At 54.8% G+C, this 22305-nt stretch overlaps 1 protein-coding gene across 8 annotated transcripts in view; it reads right to left on the bottom strand.

The window, feature by feature from the left end:
* The window catches only part of NFIC (nuclear factor I C), a 62989-nt gene that overhangs the window by 6888 nt on the left and 33796 nt on the right, over positions 1-22305 (bottom strand). For all 8 annotated transcript variants that reach the window (XM_067033137.1, XM_067033138.1, XM_059060042.2 and 5 more), the window contains exons 3-8: positions 14566-14637; positions 10932-11006; positions 10025-10148; positions 9274-9398; positions 2401-2526; positions 339-523 (exon numbers count right to left, since the gene is read on the bottom strand). In XM_067033137.1, coding sequence (XP_066889238.1) covers positions 339-523; positions 2401-2526; positions 9274-9398; positions 10025-10148; positions 10932-11006; positions 14566-14637 — 707 coding nt within the window. The remainder of the gene's footprint in view (positions 1-338; positions 524-2400; positions 2527-9273; positions 9399-10024; positions 10149-10931; positions 11007-14565; positions 14638-22305) is intronic.

Below are 22305 nucleotides of genomic sequence, written 5' to 3'. Positions count from 1 at the left end.
CACGGGCGGCCTACACGCATCTCCCCGCATCTGCCGCGAGTACGCATTCATTCATCCACCACCTCGCCCGCGGTTCCCAGATCTGAGAGGCTCCGAACACCAAAAGCTTTGGTGGAAGTCCGGCCAAAGGCGGCCTGAGCTCAGCCGCAACCGTGTTTGATTTGGAGGCTTCCTAGAATACCGTCTGCTCAGACAGCTGAAAAAGCCTGAATTCCCACCCGGTCTGGCTCCAGGGGCTGTGGACCCCGCCGTTTGTAAAACAGAAGCTGCCCTGGCGGAGGAAGGGTTGCCTGACACTCGCGCCAGGGCCCCAGGGAGGTCGTGCCCCCCAGACTCACCGGTCCGGGTTGCTGACTGGCCGGATCGCAGGCCAGCGACACAAGATCTTTGAGCGGGTCCTGGGGGTTGAGGTGAGGTGGGTAGCGGATGGCCGTGTGCGGGAAGTAGGTGGAGGCCGTCTGGGGCAGGATGGACGTAGTGGGAAAGTGCAGGGCCGAGGACGGGTGAGGGCTCCGGGCGATCCCTGCGGAGAGGAGCGGGCAGTGGTCACCAGGGGCTCCCGCCAGGCCGCCCTGTCTCCGAGTGACTGTGCTTGTGGGTGTGCGTCACGCCCACGCTGCGGCACCTTTAATACTACGAACGTGTGGAGACCCAGTGGCATCTGCCGTGATCAGGCCCTGCTGTCACTTACACGCCCAGATTCGACGACTGTACTGTGACCCCCCAGAGCTCTGGCGTCACCCCTTTGAGCACTTTTTAAATTTATTTAAATTTATTTATTTTTGGCTTGTAGGATCTCAGTTCCCCAACCAGGGATTGAACCTGGGCCCTCGGCAGTGAAACCGCTGAGTCCTAACCACTGCACCACCAGGGAATTCCCATCATGTCTTTTTTTTTTTTTTTTTTTTTTTTTGCGGCACGCGGGCCTCTCACCACTGCGGAGCACAGGCTCCGGACGTGCAGGCGCAGCGGCCATGGCTCACAGCCCCAGCCGCTCCGCGGCACGTGGGATCCTCCCGGATCGGGGCACGAACCCGCGTCCCCTGCATCGGCAGGCGGACTCTCAACCACTGCGCCACCAGGGAAGCCCTCGATATTTTTTAAAAATTGAGATATTATTTGCACACTATAAAATCCAGTCTTCTAAGAAGTGTACAATTCACTGTGTGGAGCTGTGTGACCATCACTACAATCTCTTTTAGAACATTCTCATCCCCCTGAAAGGAAATCCCGTCCCCATTAGCACCACCCCCATCCCCTCCCCCAGCCCCTGACAACCGGGAGGCCACTCTCTGTCTGTGGATTTCCCATCAGTGGAGTCACCCACTGTGTGTCCTTCTGTGTCTGGCTTCTCTCACTGAGCATCGTGCTCTCAAGGTCCATGCACGGTGTAGCGAGTGTCCATACTTCACCCCTTTTCATGGCTGAGTAATATTCCAGTGTGGTGTTTGCTTTTTTCTTTTTCTTTTTCTAAACAAGTCAGTGACTTTTAGTATATTCACTTCATAATTCCAGAACCACTTCACTGCCCCACATAGAAGCCCTGTGTCCACTAGTGGTCACTCCCCCTTCCTCTCTCTCTAGCCCCTGGCCAGACAGTAAATACTTTTGGCTTTCCAGGTCATAGGGTCTCTGATGCAGCTACTCAATTCTGCCCTTGTTGCCTGAAAGCCACCACAGATGACATGTAAACAGATGGGTGTGGCCCTCCGCCAATAAAACTTTATGTACAAGAACGGTGGCAATCGGGGGGCCTGCCTGGCTGGCTCCTTGTCTAAACTGTTGTGCTATTTTGATGTTTGCCTCTGCCCTGTATGTGTATTTGCCCTTGTAGGGAACTAAATCATCACTATCACAACTAAGGGGCAACAGGTGACATTCAAGCTCTTATTTAACTCATTCTGATTTAATTCATTTGGTCCTACGGACAGCCCTGGGAGGGGGACGTTTATGAGCCCAGTGGACGGGCTCAGCTCGCACCCCACGCTGTGAGCGTGGTGCTTCCTGTCTGTGTGGCTGAGATGAGAGCTCCCGTGTGTGTGAGGAGCGGGCAGTGGTCACCAGGGGCTGTGTGGCCTGTGTGTGTCCTTCTGGGTGTCTGCCTCCTATTGCGGCCATTCCGCCCCGGGGTCTGTCAGTGGGTCGCTCGAGTGTGACCCACGGGGAGCAGGTTGAGGGGTGAGTCCCTGGCCGCACCTCCATGTACAGAAGGGGAAACTGAGGCCCCAAAAGAGTCAGGCCCAGGTGCTCTCCACCATGGCACCCGCAGGCTTTCCTGCCCGGGTGGGAGGCTACAGCAATAGGACCCGTGGTCAGACGGCCGGTGGGACTTCCCCGGCCATAAGGGGCCTGGTTAGAGGGCTCAGCCGCCCCTCCCCACCCGGGGCCCGCGGTGCTCACCACTGTGCACGGCGATGACGGGCCGGTGGTGCTGGGTGAAGCTGGAGAGGCGGGGCGAGTCCTGGGGAGACGGACTGTTGAAAGGGGACTTGTCCATCTCTGTTTTCTTCACCGGGGATGAGATGCCTGCGGGGAGGGCCAGAGGGTCAAGGGCCGGCAGGCAGTGTTCCACTCCCAGGACCCCCGCACCTCCCCGCAGAGCCCCTGCCCCCCCCCTTCTCCCAGCAACCCATGGGCGAGGGGCTGGGAGCCCATTGTAAGGAGGGGCAAACCAAGGCTGAGAGCTGGAAAGGGGGCCGCCCAGGGTCACACGGCCCACGGGAGGAGGAGTCAGACGCCACACGGCCCCCTGGAAGATAGAGTCCAGCCCCCGCCTTCTCTCCTTCCGGACATAAGTCGGCTCAGGGCTGCCCCCTGCCCCCCCAGGGACACCAGAGCCCCGGAGAAGGCGGCAGGGTGGGCAAAGGATTGGTCCAAAGCCCCAAAGCCCACGTGGCTCTGTGCTTGTGCCCCCCCCACCGATCCTTACCCGGGGGGACAGAACCTTCCCTGCAGGGTCATTGCGAGTATTACATGCGATACAACATGTAAAGCCGTTAGATCAGGGCCTGGCACACACCCATGCACTGGAATTACTTGCTGCCATTCCTCTGCAGACGGGGGTCTCACTACCTCACCCGGTGGCCCTGGGGAACCCAGATGGTCTCCAGCTCGGCCTCAATGAATAAAAGGTGTAAAATAGGCACATACAGACTCCGTGGAGGCCGTGGCACAGAACGGACGCTGGTTCAGGAGGAGCCTTGTCATGACATGGAAGGCTGACCCCAGAGGTGCGGGGCACGCGTCCGCCCTGAAGAACCATGAATGCCCCCCGCCTGCCTCCCTGCACACCCCCACCCCCCCCTCTGCAGAGGCTTTTTCTAGTGACAGCAAAGGATGACGACGTGTCTGAAAAACGGTAGAGTCCCTGGCCTGGCCCCTTCTCTGGAATTGGGCTCTGGGGGAAGTGGGGATCTGGAGACAGACATGTTTAGGAATTGTTTTTAAATTCATTTTACAGTGAAACACACCCACTGAGGCCCACAGTGGATTCACACCTGGTGAGGGTTGGTTTTTTTTTTTTTTTTTTTTTAAATAGTTTTTATTGGAGTAGAGTTGATTTACAATGCTGTGTTAGCTTCAGGTGCACAGCAAAGTGAATCAGTTATCCATATACATATATCCCCTCTTTTTCAGATTCCTTTCCCACACAGGTCACCACAGAGTACTAAGTAGAGTTCCCTGTGCTACACGGCATGTCCCTATTAGCCAGGTATTTTATATAGAGTAGTGTGTATAGGTTGATCCCAGTCTCGCAATTTATCCCTCCCCCTCCCTCGCCCTCTGGCAACCGTAAGATTGTTTCCTACATCTGTGACTCTACTTCTGTTTTGTAAATACGTTCGTTTGTACCATTTTTTTTTTTTTTTTTTAGATTCCACACATAAGCGATATCATGTGATACTTGTCTTTCTCTGACTTACTTCACCCAGTATGACAGTCTCTAGGGACACACTGCCTGCCACCCCGCAAAAGGCGGCCTCTCGGGCTGCACGCGTCAGGGCCGGGGTCATCCTCTGTGGGTCGTCCTCGGCGCCGTGGGGTGTGGTGCAGCCTCCCTGGCTCCACCCACTCGACGCCGGGAGCACCCCCCAGTCATGACAACCACAGATGTCCCCAGACACGGCTCAGCGTCCCCTGGGGCAGAGCCGCCCCAGTCAGGACCCCCGCTCTCCTCCGAGGCCCGCCACCGCTGTTTCTGGGGTCTCGGGTTGATGGTTCTCTGAGTGGGCATCTGCGTGGGTCCCCAGGGCTGGCCCACCTGGGATGCTGCTGCATTCCCCCCACCCCTACTATGGCGTTTCCACGTGGGGTGCTTTCATCCTCTGCGATGGCACGGCCAGGGGTGAGCCAGATCTGGGAACTAGCCCCCCGACGCCCGTCGGTGGCACTCAGGCCACCATCTGCTTTTGCTGTTACAGACGCTGCTGCCCTGGTCGGCTCGGGTGCGCGTGAGTGTGTGAGCGGGGGAGCGTGTCCTGGGATGCGGTCGGCGGCCCAGAGGGACCTGGCGGCCAAGCGGGGCCTTGGGTGCAGGCCCGGGCTTTCCCAGGGACAGGAGGAGCTGGTGGCATCCAGGGCGGCCGGCAGGGAGGCGGCTGGCCCTGCTGTGCGTGCGTGCGTGCGTGCGTGCGTGCGTGCTGGGCTCCCGGTTGGCTCAGGGCTGCAGGGGGAATGAGGTTACGGCTGTCAGACGCTCACTTAGGAGGATTTCCTAGAACAGCCTGTCCTGGATGGAAACAGCCCGGCGTGGACCCCGCCCCCAGCTGCACCTCCGCAGGCCCTTCTAGAGCTTCCTGAGATGGGGCCTTCGGGAGCCAGGGTCCAGGAGGGGGCCGGGGACGCCCGGCGCTGCAAGAAAGAGTCACCCTCCTGCCTGCGTTCCTACATCTGAACAAACATGCTGGGACCGGCCCCATGTGAGCAACCGGTGTTGGTTAACGCAGTGCACGTATATGCCCCATCAAAGCACGCGTCTCTCCATTTAACAGGAGTGCCCTTGACCTCCCTGATCCGAGTGGCCATCTTTCTGCTTAACATACATATCTCCACGTAAGCGTCAAGCATCCCTACGTCCCCCGTCGAAGATACAAACCTTAACGGACGCACGTGCCTGTAGGTGCCCACCCCCAAGTATCTTTCCACTTGCCTGTCACACGTGCCTGTCTGTCCTCCGTTTAAGCACATACGCTTCATCTAACAGGTGGGCCTGTACACCCCCCATCTGAGCACCTACCCGTCTGCTTGACAAACTAGCCTGTCCCCGTGCAGTGCCAGCTCCCCTGGGGGGCCCACTGCAGCCAACCACTGGGTCTCCAGGGCCCGGAACACAGGGTGGGCAGAGAGTGTGCGGAGCGTCCAGGTGGGTGGATGGAGCGCAGCTCTGCTGGGATCGGCCACCACTCACTGGGCACTTACCACGTGGGATGGCCTCCCCCGCTACCTCCAGCACCGCTGACACCGGTCATCCTCAGCGGGCCCATCCTGGGCGCTGTGGGGTGTGGAGCAGCGTCCCTGGTCCCACCCACTGGATGCCAGGAGCCCCCCAGTCAGGATGGCCAGAGATGTCCCGGGCACCTCCTAGTGTCCTCTGGGGGCAGAACTGACCCCCTGTGAGGTCCTGGGGAGCCAAGAAGTGGTGGAGCTGGGATTCAAAGGCAACTCTGTAACTCCTCAGGCCACGCTCTGCCACCCCCTCCTGCCCCCCAAGTTCAAAAAGAGTTGGGGGAAAAGGAGAGAGATGGAAGTTCCCTGCTTCACTCCGTATAATGACTGCCTGTGGGAGGCCCATATACCCTGGGGGAGGGCCACAGAAGCAGCAAGAGCAAAGCACTCTGGGACCCCCTTTCTGCCCCGCTTGGCTGGGTGATCAGGGAAGGCCTCGGGAGGAGGTGGCCAGGAGGAGAAAGGGCACTCCTGGTCCTCCTGGCCTGGGCACGGAAGGGGCAAAGGGCTGGAAGCTGGTGTATGGGGTCTGAGAGATGTGGCTGCAGGGGTCTTGCCTGGGCGGAGCTGGCAAGATTTCCCCCAGGCCTCTGCCCCCGCCAGGGCACCGGAGTGAGGAGGCTGGGGCTGGGGGGTTAGCTGGGAGCTGCCCACGGTAGCCACAGCAAAGGAAGGGAGAGGGTACTCTAATCAGCTTAACCCCCTTAATGAACAACTAATTGGGGGCTGTCTAGACAGGAAGCCAGAGGAAACTAGGAAGAGGAGAAAAAGGAGGAGGAGGAGGGGCAGGAAGGAAAGAGGAGGGTGGGAGAAGAGGAGGGGGAGGAAAAGATAGAATTCATCTCCCCACAAGCCTGTGAGCACCCGGAAGGCAGGGGCAGGCACACACTAGAGGTTTGTACTGAGATACCCACAGGAGGGAGTGAGTCTGCCATCACCTGAGGCAACCAATGGGAGCTATAGGAGGACTGACCCCCTCTGGTATTCCCTTCCAGCTCTGTGATTTCCCCATCACATACCAGAAGATGGTATGGGCTTCCTCCTTGTCCTCCCCCATCATGGCCACTTTATTCTCAGTGTAGGAAGGTTGGATCAAGCCCCAGTGACTCTCTCTAGCATTTCCTTCCTTTTAAAATTTTGTTTTTCTTTTTTGAGCATCTGAATTGAATGCTGGGTTCTTTATTTCCAGCCTTTCTCTTTTTCCAATTAAAGCTATAATTTCTCCTCTCAGGGCTGCTGTGGCTACATCAGCACAGGCTGTCTTTCAGCTCTAAATAGTACGCACTTTATATGTAGCCAACCTCTTCAATCACAGTGTTAGTGAGAAGTGCTTTTGAGTTCCCAATCAGTAAATGATAGGGCAGAAGTTAACTGTCTCCCAATATCTGCGTTATCCTTCTTCCTTAGTAACAGAACCCTTGATTTGAGATGGGCCCATAATTGACCCAAATAAGATTACATTTCCCAGCATCCTTTGCAGCAGAGTATGGCCTTAGGACTAACTCAGGGGCCCAGAGATAAGCAGAAGGGGTAAGTGCATCTTCTGAAAATTAAACTTAAAGGGAGATGACATGCCCAGACTTGACCCTTTTTTCCTGCTGGCTGGAAAGCAGACATGATGGCTGGAGCTCTAGCAGTTATCTGGGACCATGAGGTAGGAATGAAAACCACATTCAGTGGTGCATAAGGCAGAAGACTGAGTCCCTCACATCACACTTGCCCAGGGCAGCTGATGGCTGGACATTTATTTGTGAGAGAAATGCACTTCCTTTTGTATTTTCTGTTATCTACAATCAGACTTAAAGCTTATTGAATACAGGTCTTTATAGAGACAAACTTTAGAAAGATAGGGAACCCACAGAGACAGAACCGTAGAGACACTCTGACCCATAAATTAAAGCCTAATAAATAGAGAGGTCCTCCCAGCATTAGATACCTGGGAGCCCACACTGAGGAAGAGGGAGGAGGCTTGGGACCTCAAATGTCACAACTAGCTGTGTTAGAGACCAATTCCAAGAGATGGGAATTTTCTAAAGACATGAACATCAAAGAAACTCTCCTGTTTCCTGGTCACTTATGTGCCAGATGGTTGCTTAAGTCACATTCTACCATGTCCTCCTTCCAATTCTCCAAAAGAATGATGGTTCTCATCACTCCCTCTTTGAAGATGAGGCAACCGAGGCTCAGAGATGTTAAGTCACCTGCCCAAGGTTACACAGCCCACACAGTGAGCCAGACAGAGCTGGGATTTGAACCCTGGTCTCTCTGATGCCCGAGCCTGCCCTCTCTCTCTCTCTCTCTCTCTCTCTCTCTTTTATTGAAGAAGAGTTGATTTACAATAATTCAGGTAGACAGCAAAATGTTTCAATTCCATATATATAAATATATATATGTGTGTGTGTATATATATATATATCAGATTCTTTTCTGTTATAGTGAACCTGCCCTGTTAATTGTAATGTTATATTGCTTTTCAAAAATCCTACGGGTATGGTACTTTGTATAGACAGATCTTTATAAGAAATCAGACTCTACAGGGAAGAGGGAAAGAGGAGGAAGGGGAGAGAAGAAAACAAATCCTAAGGTATACTGGGTACATATTATGTGCCAGGCCTGTTTTAGGGACATCAAATGCATTAATTCACTTAATCCCCACAATAAACCTATGGAGTGGGTACTGCAGGTATTAACACTCCCATTTTACAGATGAAGAAACTGAGGCCCAGAGAGGTGGGGTCACCAGGAAGCTGTAAGGGCTGGGGGACTCGAGTGTCCACGTTCATAACCACTAGGTTATGAACATGCTTCTAAAACTGGGGGGCACAGACCCCGCTGAGAATCCGAGGAATGCCAGGGGCGTCCTCCCCACAGGCTACTCTGCAAACCATTTCCTTTAAGTGCAACACTGGCCCGCTGGAGAGCAGAATCTTAAGGTGAAAGGGATTTTTTTTTTTTTTTTTTTTTTTGGCCGCGCGGCGCGTCTTGCGTGATCTTAGTTCCCCTACCAGGGATTGAACCCGGGCCACAGCAGTGGTGAAAGCACCAAGTCCTAACCACTGGACCACCAGGGACTTCCCAGAAAGGGATTCTTTAGATAAGAACCGTGATGGAGATGGAAACTCCAAAGAAGGGAAATCTTTGCAGAATGCCCTTAGGGAGACAGTAAGTAAACAAAGAATCAGGAAGAGCCAGCGCTCAACAGAAAAAAGCTTCTACGGAACTGCTGACCCTACAGAACAGGAGCCCCATGAGATAGACACTCTGGAGAGGACCCTATGAAGACAGAGGAGCAACAAGAAAATCTACCAGGAAAAGGATGCTATAAGAAAAGAGGCGGGGCTCCTATGTAACTGGACTCAAAGACAGCAAGATCCCATGGAGATGGGAATCTTGCAAAAAAAAAAAAAAAAAAAAGGACTCCAGGGAGGACCCCAGTGGAAAGGGAACCCACGTATCAGGACGCTCTAGTTGAGGGTCTACGGCAGACGCGAGGATGAAGCACCCTGTTGATCAGAATCGCTACTGAGTCAATTCTGTATAGCAGGAACCCCGCAGAGATGGGCCGTTAACAGGCAGAGGGCAGGAAAGTCGGGCAAGGGATAATCTCCATCCTGCCCAGCCAGAGCGGAACCAAAGAGCTCCGGGAACGCGAACCCGGACTTTACTTCCAACCGCGCGCAGCCTGCGAGACTACAACTCCCAGGAGGCCCCGCGGCTCCCAGGCCGACTCTCCGCCCCGGGGCGCCCGCGCAGTGCCTGCCGGAACACGTAGTCGCTGCCGCGGTAACCCAGACCGGAAGGTCGGTCAGCCCCCGCCACCAGCCCCACCTCCTTCCATGTCCTCCGTCCAGTTGCGGCTGCTACTCGTGGGAGAGCTGGGCGAAGTGTAGTAATCGCCGCCGGGGCTCGTGTCCACGTCTTCCTCCATCGAGCCCGATTTGTGCCGCTTGCTCCTAAGGGGCGAGGAAGGAAGCCAGCAGACTGGTTACCACAGAGACGGGCCCGGAGGGCTTCGCTACTTCCGGCTCTTAGGGGGCAGGGCGAGGAGTGTGCTATCGCGAGATGTCACGCGAGCCGCGGACTTTCGGCTGCTTCTCAGATGACATCCGCTTTAACGTGCCCATCACTTGGGTGGGACACCTGGGGCCAGAGGCAGGGAGGGACTCAGCAGAGGGCCAAACTAGCAAGCTAGCAGAGTGGAGACTAAAAGCCCTGAAAGCCTGGCTGATCGCTTGACCTACTGTAATCCTCAGAACAACCTGGTAGGATTATGATCCCACTTGGCAGGTGAGGAAACCGACAGAATGTGACCGGCTCACGATCACACAGCATATCTCAGCATGAACCCGTGTCTGTGTTCTCATGGAGTCTCAGGGGCTAGACCTGTAAGACTCGAGGCTGTGGGAGCCCAGCGTGGGATGTCAGGGCTGGGGAAAGAGTCACTTGGGGGCTGGGTTTTGAAAGATGAATAAGAGTTTCCCAGGTGGAACGTGAAAACAGGGAGAGGAATGAACCAGCTGGGGCCAGATGGAGGTGGGGGGGGCGTGAAGTGCCCAGAGGTGGGGCCCCGGGGACATACCCGCTGGAGGATGTGCTGGGTAGCGTTCTTCTCATGCCGGTGCTGGCTGGATTTAGGTCATATGCCAGGTGTCCCTGCAGCTCCCCCAGGGAGAAGTTGGGTCCTGTTCCAGTCACCACAGGTGCTGCGGAGGGCGACAGAGAGGAGGATGAGGGAGGAACAAGGTCCAGGGCTTCACTTTGCCCAGGAGGGGTGGGGAGAGCCATCTGGGAGCTGGCAGAATGAAAAGGAACCACTTCCCAAATTGGCCTGATTCCTAATTTGGCTGAAACTGGCTTTATACTATGGGTCAGAAGAGCAAGGCCATTGAGAGAGGCCAAGGTCACACTGTGAGGCAGAAGCATAGCCAGAGCTGGAGGCCAAGCTTCCCAGAACTCTCATAGGCCAGGCTCTGCTGATCTGGATGGGGAGGGCAAGGGTTAGGGTTAAGGTGGGATAGTACCCAGAGGTCCCTGGGGTAGGCTTCAAATGGCGGTGTCTGGGGATGGGGGTGGGTCCCCAGCAGGTCCATAGGTAAGGCAAGAGGACGAGAGGCAAAATAGTTGGGGGGGGGCCCTCTGGGGTCTCCTGGGGGTGTGTGAGGGAGGTCCCAGGAATTGGGGATACTGGGGCAGAAGGTTTTTTAGCCCTTCCACCCAGCATCTGGAGTCTTTTCTGGGGAAGAGCATGGATTCTGGGAAAGGCCTGGATACCGCCCTTCCTAGGGACTTAGGCTTGGTGACAAGGGTGGCTGGAGAGGACGTGGGGGAGTGGGACAGGGTGATGGGCTCCTTCCTCCTCCCTCCCCGAGTCCCTTTCCCTCTTAGAGCCCCCATCCCGAAGCCACTTCTCCTTTCCGACAGTCCTCCCCTGTGTGAGCCCACCCCCCCACCTCGGGTCCCAGCACAGGGTGGGCGGGGACACTTACTCCGGGACACTTGGATGAGCTCAGTGACGCTGAACACACCGGAGGTGACGAAGCTCTCCTGGAAGTCAGTGGTGTCTGGAAAAGAGAGGAAGGATGGGGGTCAGCAGGCGGCCAGCTGAGCTGGGTCTGTTCCCCCGCCTGACACCTCCAGGCTGCCCAGACTCCGGGGGTTGGACCCGGCCTGGCCAGTCACCCTGTCTACCCCCCTGCCCAACCACCACAGCCCTGCAGCAGGAGGATGGCCAGCTCAGCCCCTCCAAGCCGACGGGGACTCCTCCGCCCTAACACAGCTGGAGCGGATATCCTTTCCTGAGTCTCTGCTCAGTCCTCACTGCAGCCTCAGCCAGCCTCCCCTTCTCCAGCCTGGGCCTTCACACCGCCTCCCAGCCCTCCTTGGGAGCCCCCATGCTGTGGCAGGCTGCACACACAAGTGGAAGCCAGACCTGGGTTCACATCTCAGCTCAGCTGCCTACTCGGCGTGTGATCTTGGATAAGTCACTTTACCTCCCTGAGCTTTGATGCTCCCTGATCTCAAAAGTGGGGACCATACACCCTGTCATCTTGGGTGGTTGCGAGCTATGAATGCTACTACCTAGGAGGGATCAGCTTGCTTCCTTTGCCTCACTCATCACCCCATGCAATGCTGCAGTCTCTTAGCCTTCTGCCTCCAGGCTGTGAGCTCTGTGGTGTCCCCAGTGCCCAGACCAGAGCCTGGCAAACGGCAGGGGCTCAGAACCATGGGGTGAATGGAGGGTCCACAGGCAGCAGTTAAAATCCCCAGTGTGGCCGGACCCATTCCCGCCTAATGTCAAAGGAAGAGGGACCCTCCTCTCTGGGCTGGAGTGGTTTAGACCCATTTCGTGGATTTGGAAACTGAGGCTGGCCTCGAGGGGGCGGGAGCACTGGCCAACCCAAGACAGCTGGGAGCAGGCCTGTCCCACCTGGAGACCCTCACAGGCAGGACCCATTACCAGGCACCTCCAGTGTCCGCCCCCTGAGCTGGGCACTGGGGACACAGTGGGGAACAACGTACAGGAGCAGCTGCCCTCTTGGGACTCACAGCCCAGGGTGGGCAAAGGACACCACATAAAAGCAGCAAGTCAAGACCACTTGTACATGAATGTTCACAGCAGCATGATTTACAGTAGCTGAAATTGGAGACAACCCAAATGTCCATCAACCATGATGGATACACAAAATGTGGTCCCTCCACACACGGGAACGTCACTCAGCTGTGAAAAGAGGTGAAGCCCTGACACTCGCTACAATGTGGATGGACCCTGAGAACACGATGCTCAGTGAGAGAAGCCAGACACAGAAGGACACACAGTGTGTGATTCCATTGATGGGAAACGTCCAGAACAGGCAAATCCACTGAGACAGAGTGGGTTCATGGTCACTCGGGGAGTGGGAGTGACTAATGGAGATGGGGTTGCTTTGTGGGTTGATGAGAATGTTCTGGAACTAGACAGAGGTGATGGGTGCACAGCTCTGTGAATGTACTTAATGTCACTGAATGGTACATTTTAATAGGGTTAAAATTCTACATTTTATGTGTGTTGTACCACAATTTAAAAAGAAAGTTATTAAAGGTGATTCAGTTAAATGTGAGATGTGTCAGGCAGTGGTGAGGCAGTCAAGGTCGGGAGAGCCTGCTGGGGACGGGACCTATTTTACACGAAGGGCTCAGAGAAGGCTTCCCTGGGAGGGTGACATTCAACCAAGATCTCAAGGTAGGGGTGGATAAGGCGAACACGTGAGTTAAAATTTGGGTACTGCCCAGACAGCGCCTGGCACAGGGAAACTGCCTTGTGAGAACTGGCTGCCCCGATGAGGATGATCTTGAACTCGACATTTTGCCACCTCCCTGTGGGTTACGATGTTCCTGGCAGCGGGCATGGCTTGTGCAAAGGGCCTGGGGTTGGGATGCACTTGGCAAATCGGAGGCCAACAGGGCTGGAGTTGAAGGAGCCAGAGAGAGTGGTCAGAGTGGAGGTGGGACCCACAGAATGGCAGCTCCTGGCTTTGGGGAGTGGTGGGAGCAGTTCTTGTCCAGGACCCCAGGGGGCAGCAGTGGCCGCAGGGAGCTCAGAGCAGTGCCCAGCTCCCCAGCTCTCAGCCACCCAAGCCCCCAGCTTATGAGCCTTGTGTCTACCATTCATTGAGCAATTACTACCTGCCCAGGCCCATGATGGGAGGCTCGGGACCACAACATCCTGAGGAGGACAGGGCGGCGGCTCCCAGTGTCCAGGGGGAAGTGGCCGTGGCCACTTCCTGCTGACCCAGCTGGCCGACTGCTGTCAGCACACCCCTCCGCCCCACCCCCACCGGGGTTTCCTGTTTGTGCAGTGCTCGCCCAGCTCCATCTCCAGGGGACTCCCTGGCGGGCGGGGAGGAAGTGATTTCCTCTACCAGACGCTGGAGCTCCCCACGGGACCAGGCCAAGCGCCATGGCCCCCGCCGTCTGCCTTGAACATCTGGCTTGGAGGGAGGCGCCTGGGGATCACAGGAGGTCAAGGAGGACTCGGGTCACAGATGGCCAGCGAGGTGTGGCCTGGGGGCCTGTGAACCTCCTGGAACCATCCAGCCTCCCTGTGCATGCCTGTGACGGACCTTCCAACGGGGATGCCCTCACCCACTGGCTCTTTCTTCCTTTCTTCCTTTTCATTTCTCCTCCTTCCCTGCCCCTGATATACTATCCCTCTAGTTTCTCTTTTTCCCTCTGCTTCATCCTTCCTTCTCTCCTTCTTTGCTTTCTAGAAATGTCTTTTGAGCACCTAGTGTGTACCAGGTCCTGTTCTAGGTACTGAGGACACAGTAGTGATCAAAACAAACACCTCTACCCTTGGGGAGGTGATGCTCCACTAGGTGAGATAAGCAAACACATTTGCAATCACTAAGCAACTAAGCAAATACATACGCAATCACTAACTTCCTCGAAAGGAAATAAAACAGAGGGCTGAGATTGAGAGTGACTGAGGCTGCTAGAGCTGAGGGTCTCAGGGAAGATCTTTCTGAGAGGGAGGCATCTGAGCTGAGACCTGGGTGATCTGGAGAGAGAGAAAGCAGTTAGCTGTCCAGATAGCGGGCACAGCACGTGCAGAGGCTCTGGGACAGGATGGTGCCTGGCGTGCTGGAGGAACAGCGAGGAGGCCTGTGTGTCTGGAACAGAGTGAGCGATGGGGGGGAGAGAGGGAGGAGGGGAGGAGGGGAGGGCAGGGAGGACTTGGGCTTTTACCCCGGGGGAGGTGGGTGCCCTGGAGGGCTGTGGGCAGGGGATGGGCGGGGCCTGACTCAGGTGCTCACAGGCACCCTCTGACCACTTCAGGGAGGACAGACTGTGGGAGGGAGTAGTCAGGGCACCTCAGAGCCCAGACGCTGGAGCTCAGGGTTGTGGGTTCCAACCCCAGCTCCCTGGATGCCCCTGGGAAGGCCCATACTCCTCTCTGGACCTCAGTCCCCGCCTCTGCAAAATGGAACAACGGCAGCACCTACTCCACAGCATGGCTGGGAGGAGTGACCCAGATGCTCACACGGGACCACACAGAACCCACAGGGGGTGCTCCGGAAACGATTCCTAAATAAAGGATGGGGATGGGCCCGTGCCCTCCACCCCCGCCACCTCCAGACTCACCCAGTGTGATGGGCTTGCTGTCCTCCTGGTCGGAGCCCATCCCCGCCCGGGGACTGCCCCTTTGCTCTGCATCTGCAAAGAGAGGGAGGGGGAGTTGGTGACGTCGCGGGGATCCCCACTCAGGAGGGAGGAGACATCAGCCCAGTGCTAGGCTGGGCCAGCGCCGTGGTCTGGAGCATGGCATGGCCCCCTCCCGGGCTGCTGCCCCAGGGGGTCATGGACGTCTGAGGTCACTAAGCGCCAGCCTGCCTGTGTCCTGAACCATGGCGAGAACCCGAGTGGAGGGGCTGGCTCAGTCGTGGGGAAGTGCTCTCTGAGCCTCAGTTTCCTCACCTGTCAAGTGAGGATAACTCATTTAATCCTGCCTCTGCCGTATGAGGTGGAAACTCTCATGCCCATTTCACAGACAGGAAAACAGAGGGCCAGAGAGGTGAGTCCCTGGCCCCTCAGGCCCCCTCCCCACCGCCTCTGTCTTCCGAGTCCCGGGGGCCCAGCCTGTGGTCTTGGGTTGCCACTCAGAATCCCCGGAGAGGGGGCCGAGGGGCATATTTCTGCAGCTGTGACATTTCCGGCCCCACCCGCTGGGCTTGGGGGCTCCCTCCCACCCCGGCGCCCGCCCCTCCATCTTATCTAAAAATAATCAGGCTCCTTGGCAGCCGGGTGAAGCAGACAGACGCTGAGCTCAGCGTTATTGGCTCCGGAGGCCTAGATGGAGGGCGAGTAGAGCCAGCCCCCTCTGCAGCCCTCACACCCTCCACCCCAGACTGCGGGGGGGGGGGAGGAAATGGACAAGCCCAGCCAGACAAGACCCCTAGCCCCCCCCCCCACATTTGCCTCTCAGGTCAAGGACAAAGGTGGCGGGAATCACCATCAAATGCCAGAGAAAGAGAATCAGGCCCCTCCCACCTGCCACACTCCAAGGCCCAGAGCTAATTGCTGTGTGACCTTAGGCAAGTCGCTTAACTTCCCTGAGCCTCAGAGTTTTCTCATTTCAAATGTGCGAAAGCACCTCACAGGTCTGACTGGGTTGCCAGGAGGTGGCAAAGAGCTGATAACATATGAAGCGCTTAGGGCATACTGAGCTCTAGATCCATGGTAACATCCACCCTGTTATTATTATTACTGTTATTTTTAAGTCCCTAACATGACCACAGATGTGTTTTCTTGTTCTCATTTCATACTTTCCCTTAAATCACGAAGAGAGCCACAAATCTGGCATTGTTAGTGTACCCGTTTTGTACACAAGGAGAAGGGAGGGTTAGAATGACAAAAACAGTGCCCCGCCCCACACCCCTTGCTGTTGTTTTTTTACACAGTTGTGTATCATTTTATTTTATTTATTTTTTTTTTTGTCCGCACCGCCTGCGGGAATCTTAGTTCCCTGACCAGGGATCAAACCCGTGCTCGCTGCGGTGGAAGGGGCGGAGTCTTAACTCCTGGACCGCCAGGGAATTCCCCCGCCCCTTGTTTTTTTTTTTTTTTTGCGGTACGCGGGCCTCTCCTGTTGCGGAGCACAGGCTCCGGACGCGCAGGCTCAGCGGCCATGGCTCACGGGCTTAGTTGCTCCGCGGCATGTGGGATCTTCCCGGACCAGGGCACGAACCCGTGTCCTCTGCATCGGCAGGCGGATTCTCAACCACTGCGCCACCAGGGAAGCCCACCCCTTGTTGTTTTAATTCGGTGGCTAGTGCTTACTTCCCGACACCCAGCACGGGGCTTTGCTGAGCCGCCTGGGTTCTGCGATGAGACGCGCGCGCGTTCCCATCCCAGCCCTGGGAGCCTCCAAGGACACGTGGTCCCGGGGGGCGGGGATCACTTCCCCTGCTGGGGCCTCGGTGCACCCAGGGTTGCTTTGGCGATGATGATAATGATGACACTTCGCACAACAGTCGCTGGGCCCTCGCCGTCTCCCTGGCATCGCGCTTTTGCCTTTGCACGTGCTGTGCGCTGAGCACCGACTGGCGGGCAAGACCCAGAGACGCTGTAAACAGCCCAGGAGCGGCCCCACCTGCCTCCGTTTCCCCATCCACGATAGGAGCGGACGCAGGCAGCCCTCCCTGGCTGGGCTGAGCGGCCCCCGCGTGGCCGACTAGGCCGGGCAGGCTTGGCAGTGGTGAGAGGGCTGTGCCCGGCTCGGCCCCGCGCCCTGTGGCCGCTCCCGGGCTCGGGCAGCCAGCGGCCCCTTGGAGCCGGCCCGTCCTGCTTGGACGGCCGCATGTCTGGGCACGGGTGGCCACTGGGTTGGGAGGGGCCCAGCCCGGGCAGCCAGCCGTCGGGCTCCAGGCCTTGGGCACAGACCCTCTTCCGGAACCGGCACCCACATGGACTCAGCGGGCAACAGTACCCGGCTGGCACTCAGGGGCCTACCCGAGAAGGGGGATGTTTCCCGAGCGCCGCCTGTGTACTTAGGCTTTGGAGTCAGGCAGCCCAGGCTGTGGGCCTCAGCCGCCACCCCTCATCTCTCTGTGCCTCAGTCCCCGCATCTGTGAAACGGGCACAATTACTGAATCTCCCTCAGAGGCTGTTCGGGAGGGAAAAGGTGATAATGAATGCGATCAAGGGCCCCAAACAGTGGCTGACATGTAGTAAGCACTTCACCAACTTGAGGGAGGGTTTTACTACTATTATTGCTATCTCCTTGCTGTTTCTGTCTTGGGTGCTATTACTTTGTACCTTGAAAGCCATGGCCCTAGGCTACGGCTGGCTCTAGTCTGGAGCCCTTATTCACTGCTCTTGACCTCAGGCCAGCCGTATCACCTGTCTGAGCCTCAGTTTCCTCATCTGTAAAATGGGACTATAATAAAAACCCACCTCCCAGGGTTTGCTGGGTCTCCAAGTCAGCTAATAACAAGTGTAAAAGGGTTGGTGCCAAGCTGACATTCAATACATGGTAGGTTTGGGCAGCAATTGTAAATGAGAGCGTGTTTTTAATTTTGGTTTCTAATCGAAAATTGCTAGCATTTAGAAATGCGATTGGTTTGGGGGTGTTAATCTCGTATTCTGCAACCTTGCTGAACTCACATATTAGTTCTAAGAGTCTTTTTCTTTTTCTGGTAGATTCTTTGGGATTTTCTATGAAAACCATCATGTCACCTGTAAAAAAGGGCAAGTTTTATTTCTTTCTTCCTAATCTGTATGCCTCTGATTTCTTTTTCTTGGCTTATCGCACTGGCTAGGACTTCCGGAACCCTGTTGACTGGAAGTGGTGAGAGAAGGTGTCCTCGTCCTGCTTCTGATCTTAGGGGGAACCCATTTGGTCTCTCACCACTAAGAATAATGTTAGCTGTGGTTTCTGCAGATCCCTTTATTGGGCTGAAGAAGCTCTCTCTCTTTTTTTCTCCTATACTCCTAACTCCTGGTAGTTCTTTTTAAATTTAAATAAATGTAGTTGCTAAATAATATGATGCTGTAAGTATATGCCATCTCACTAACAATTGTTTTAATTTGATTTTTAGATTGTGTTGAAATATACATAACATAAATGTTACCATTTAACCGTTTCTAAGTGTACAGTTTAGTGGCGTTAAGTACATTCATAGTATCTTGTGATACTATGATACCCAGATGTGATAGTATCCCCGCCATCATCTCCACAACTTTCTCATCTTCCCAAACTGAAACTCTGTCCCCAGGAAACACTGACTCCCCCTCCCCCTCCCCCAGCCCCCGGCCCCCACCATCTCCTTCCTGTCTCTGTGGATGTGACTCCTCTGGGGACCCCCTGTGAGTGGAATCACACAGTATCTGTCCTTCTGTGTCTGGCTTCTCTCACTGAGTATCGTGTCCTCAAGGTTCATCCCTGTTGTAGCAGGTGTCAGAATCTCCTTCCTTTTTATTGTGCCATCTTACTTTTTTTTTTTTTTTTTTTTTTTGGCCATGCCGCAGGCCATGTGGGATCTTAGTTCCCCGACCAGGGACTGAACCCCACCCTCTGCAGTGGAAGCACAGGGTCTTAATGCTGGACCGCCAGGGAAGTCCCCGCCATCTTATCTTGAATCACCTCTAAAACCTCGAACTATTTCTCACCCACCTGCTGACCATCTACCTGTCATTTGGCTCCTGGAAACCCTGTCTCCTGGAGCTGTCCAGTATGGGAGCCCCGAGTCACATGCAACTTGAAATTTAAATTGGCCAAATTGAAATTAAATTTTCAGGACTTCAGCCGCACCAGTCACCTTTCAGTACCCAACAGGCACACGTGGTTGGTGGAGACCGAATTGGACGGCACCGAATACGCCCACCATCACCACACAAAGTTCTATCGGGCTGAGCTGCTCTGGATGTTTCCATGAAAAATCAAGGAAAAAAAAGAAAAAGGAAAAGAGGACACCGATAATTCTTCCTCCTCCCATCTAGAGGCCCAGTCCTAAAATGGACCTTCCTCCGGTCTGAACGGATGGACCCAGAGTGTATAAAGCTGAAGGACAGCTAATGTCCAATGCCCCAAGATGCCCCAGACCCCAAGTGGGCAGCTTTCATTTGCTGAGTTTTTACTGTGTTAGGAGCTCCATAGCACCATCTGATTTGATTTACCCAACTGATGAGGTTGGTAAACCGAGGACCAGCTCAGGGAGTCTATATCCCAAAGCTGATGTCCATTCAAAGAAATTGTCTGCCTAGCACAGAGGTTCCTAACTGGGGTGATCCTGCAGCCCAAGGCGATGTCTGGGGACATGTGTGTTTGTCACGACTGGGGGGCTCCTGGCATCGAGGGGGTGGGGACAGGGAGGCTGGTCTGGGATAGCCCCACAAGTCATCCGGCCCCTAGTGTCAGGCGGAGGGACTCTGTTCCAGATCCATCCATTCTCAGTAGGGGCAAAAATTGGTTCTTGGGGCGATGGAGGGGGCTAAACATTTTGCTCTTTTTACTTATAAAACATAGATGGATAGATATAGATGCAGTATATAGATAGATATATAATAGACCTGTGCCATTAAAATTTCATGAGGCGCGGTGATTAGGGAAAAAAGCTGTCTAAAAGGGCTCTTTAGGGGGAGGCAATAATGAAAGAGAAAAGGGTCTTGTATGATTTTAAAGGGCTGTCAAAAGAGAAAGAAGAGTATGCAACAGAAACTGTAGGTGACCTACCAGGTCTAAAGCATTCACTTCACTGAAAGTCTGCCAACCTCTGCTGTGTGTCCTTGTGCAAGTACTTTGACATCTCTGAGCCTCCATTTCCTCATCCATAAAGTAGAGCTGAACTGCACTACCGTTTACTTCTCTCCTTCGATCACTTGGCAAACTGATTGCTGAGCACCTCCAGGGTGCCATGTGTCTCACACACAGCAGCAACCAAGATGGACACAATGCCCTGCCTTCGTGGCACTGACGTCCTGATGGTAGAGTGACAGGCAATGAACGAGTAAGCACATAAACCAGGAGTAAAATTCCAGGCTGTGCCGGGTGCAAGGGAGGCCACCCAACCCAGAGATGTGACTGGCAGCCCCGGGTGAGTAAGGGGCTGTGCCTGGAGCTCCTGGGAGGCTCGTCAAGGTCACACCATGTGAAATGGTACATTCCAATAGCTAATAGGTGGTGAGTGACTCCTCTGACTTATGTGGAGCCACAAGCTTCCCCTCCACTGACTCATCTAATCTTCGCAACTCCCCCAAGAGGGATATGCGATTATCATCCCCATTTTCCAGATGGGGAAACTGAGGCACAAAGAGAGGCAGGCGACATATTCAAACTCAGGCAGCACCAGGTGGCACCGACGGGCCTGGGATCAACCCCCAGACACCCCAAAGCCTCACAACTGGGTCCCGTGCTTTTGACTAGGAGGCGTCCAGTGGGGCCTTGGAGGGGGGGGCTCAGTCGGTCCTGCCCCAACTCCAGGACCCCTTTCTTATCAGTGGTTTGGAGTGACCCCCTGTGTTTGGACCCTGTTGTCTGACCAGTCAGATAAAGGCCCCAGCTGGGGGTCCCCTGCTGCTCTGCTTTTGCCAAAGGTCCCTTCTGCCACTAATTGTGGTGTTGGGGACAGCTGGGGGGCAGATAAGTTGTTTGCATATCTCTGTTCCACTTAGGCTGAAAAGCACCCCACGGAAGCAGAGCCTCCAGACCCTACTGTCCATGGGAGCAGAGGCCCCAGAGCCTGATGCACAGGCCAGGGAAATTTCAGAGCACCTCCACCTCACTGAGGTGGGAGCTGAGGTGTAGAGTGAGACGATATGGGATTGATGATGATGATAATAATAATAACAAAAACAACAATGATAATGGCAACTGCTAAGCACAGACAGCTTACCGGACACCAGATGTCAGGCTACGTATTTAACAGTTTTGTCTAGCACCCTCCAGCAAGCCTTGATCAAGGCTGAGAACCACGGGTCACCCAGAGAGGGTGAGTAAGTTACCCAAGGCTATACAGCAAGGAAAGCTGACGGGCCGACCAGGTTTTATCTGCTCCTCTCAAAAATATATCCATGAAAACCATAATTCAAAAAGATACGTGCACCCCAGTGTTCACTGCAACACTCTTCACAGTAGCCAGGACGTGGAAGCAACCTAAATGTCCATCAATGGAGGAATGGATAAAGAAGATGTGGTACGCATATACAATGGAATACTACGCAGCCATCAAAAAGAATGAAATCATGCCATTTGTAGCAACATGGATGGAGATGATCATACTGAGTGAAGTCAGTCACACAAAGACAAATATCATACGCTATCACTCACATGTGGAATCTAATTTTAAAAATGATATAAATGCACTTATTTACAAAACAGAAACAGACTCAAAGATTTCAAAAACGAACTTATGGCTACCAAAGGGGAAAGGTGGGGAGGAGGGATAAATCAGGAGGTTGGGATTAACATAGACACACTACTACATATAAAATAGATAAGCAACAAGGACCTACTACTGCACAGCACAGGAAACTGTACTCAATATTCTGTAATAATCTATATATGGGTAAAGAATCTGAAAAAGAATGAATATATGTACATGTCTAACTGAATCACTTTGCTGTACACCTGAAACTAATGCAACACTGTAAATCAACTATACTCCAATGAGATTTACTTTTTTTTTTTTTTTTTTTGCGGTTCACGGGCCTCTCACTGCTGTGGCCTCTCCCGTTGCAGAGCACAGGCTCCGGACGGGCAGGCTCAGCGGCCATGGCTCACGGGACCAGCCGCTCCGCGGCACGTGGGATCCTCCCGGACCGGGGCACGAACCCGCGTCCCCTGCATCGGCAGGCGGACTCTCAACCACTGCGATTTTCTACGGGTGTGCCTTGGGGGGTGTCTGCAGACTCCACCAGAGCATGGGGTTCACGGTCAAAAAGCATGAGCATCGCTGCGGGTTTCTCAGGGCAGCTGTTGGACTCCTCAAAGTCTTTCAGATGCACTGGGGTCGTGAAGAAGAGGCTCCAGGTTCCAAACTCGTATGACCTTGGGGCATCTTTTAGAAGCTGGAGTCATACCCTGAAACCTGGGTTGAAGCCCAAGCCCTGGCACAACCCGGCGTGTGACCTGGGACTAGTCAGGCCTCTCTCCCCTCTGAGCCTCAGTTTTCCCCGTCTGTAAAGTGGGCTTTCTCCATTGTTGTCTTACTTTATATGGGTGTGAGGTTGAAATCAAAGGAGCCCCGGGAGGGGAGGGGCCAATCACAAAGGGATAAATACTGTTTGGGCGACAGCATTTTTCCAAACCCAGAAGTGAAACGAACTTTGTCCCCCCTCTGCCCACAGCCCTCCAGGGCTCCCACTTCCCTGGGGGTAAGGGCCCAA

Source organism: Kogia breviceps, chromosome 4, assembly GCF_026419965.1.
Source record: "Kogia breviceps isolate mKogBre1 chromosome 4, mKogBre1 haplotype 1, whole genome shotgun sequence".
NCBI classification, from domain to species: Eukaryota; Metazoa; Chordata; class Mammalia; order Artiodactyla; family Physeteridae; genus Kogia; species Kogia breviceps.
The sequence above is the reverse complement of the archived record's forward strand: the minus strand, read 5'-3'. Positions and strand labels throughout refer to the sequence as shown.